Source organism: Agrilus planipennis, unplaced genomic scaffold (genome assembly GCF_000699045.2).
Source record: "Agrilus planipennis isolate EAB-ADULT unplaced genomic scaffold, Apla_2.0 scaffold72, whole genome shotgun sequence".
Taxonomy (NCBI): Eukaryota; Metazoa; Arthropoda; class Insecta; order Coleoptera; family Buprestidae; genus Agrilus; species Agrilus planipennis.
The window spans coordinates 1,125,607-1,126,876 of record NW_020439081.1 but is presented as its reverse complement, the minus strand read 5'-3'; the positions used below and the strand labels follow the sequence as shown (position 1 = coordinate 1,126,876).

At 30.7% G+C, this 1,270-nt stretch overlaps 1 protein-coding gene across 1 annotated transcript in view; it reads right to left on the bottom strand.

Annotated features, from left to right (window-relative positions):
• Nucleotides 1-148: 148 nt before the first annotated feature.
• The window catches only part of LOC108733171 (neuropeptide-like protein 31), a 10,494-nt gene continuing 9,372 nt past the window's right edge, over nt 149-1,270 (bottom strand). Inside the window, exon 2 of the mRNA XM_018464232.1 lies at nt 149-483. Coding sequence (XP_018319734.1) covers nt 253-483 — 231 coding nt within the window. The 3' untranslated portion in view covers nt 149-252. The remainder of the gene's footprint in view (nt 484-1,270) is intronic.

Genomic DNA, 1,270 nt, shown 5'->3' with positions numbered 1-1,270 from the left:
CCTGCAAGTTTTTCTTAAAAAATATTTTATTCTTAAGTAAATATAATTAATTAAACAGGTAACAAATCAATAAAGTATTTGCATTTTGTATTTAAATTTAATGAAAAAGGAAATTATTTATTTGAGATTGTACAATGAAAGATGGTAATAAAACATAGAACTGCTTTATTTTTTGTAAAAAAGACAGTATCTTGTATAAATTATTACAATAAACTCTCCGTTATCGCCTTTTTGCCGTGAATCCTTTCGTCATTATTTTCCCCAACCCCATCCCTTTCCGTATCCGTATCCTCTCCCATATCCACCTCCCCATCCTCGGCCGTAACCGCCATATCCATATGGTCTATAGTACGGTCTGTAACCCCAACCGCCATAACCGCGATAACCTCCCCATCCTGATCTCCAAGGTTCAGGTGAAGCAACGGGATCCGCTTTAGGATCAGCTAGCACCGTTTGTAGAAATACCACAATGACTACCAAAAGCTGTAATTAGATAAGTCGTAATGCTTTTTTTGATAGTTTGACTGTACCTATAATCATAGCGTGAACTGTGACTTAAATATAGCAAATTTTCCCATATCTTTATATGCCCTCCGAAGGGTTGAAGTCTTTTTTAGACTTATGTTACTTACTGAATTTAATATAAAGATGTATTGCTTTAGCATTATAATCAAAGTGGAGCATTTGTGACGAGAATGATAGGCATCACGATTTCATTAATCAATTAAATAAAATTGAAAGAGAAATTTGCCAATTAAAATGCCGAACAACTATTGAAGAGCAATTAAATTTTTTGCACGGACGATGTCGAACTATTGTCGGAAATGAGAATGAAATCTGAATGCCTGTTCACACATCCGTTTAAAGAAACTTATGGAATACAAATTGTCAAAAGAATATGAACAGGAACATTCAATATTACTGGAAAAGGGTAATTATGATGTTGATTTAAATATGTGTGCTACTAATATACCGATACTCATGAACTTATGAGCAATTGAATGTAACTGAACTTTGAAGAATAGAAAACAGCCAAAAATTTATTCAATAAAGTAATATATTTCAGTTATCGTTGATGGAATATAAACATTTTTATTACCTTGCAGATTTTACAAAAAGAAAATTGTTTGTTTGACAAATTTGGTAATAATTAACATTTACTTTGGAGAAAATAGAAAAGACTATACTAAAAGCTCTATGAAAATTAAAATTTAAAATAAAAATTAAATAGGTAAATTATATTTGTTTTAATAAGACAAATTCATCAAAT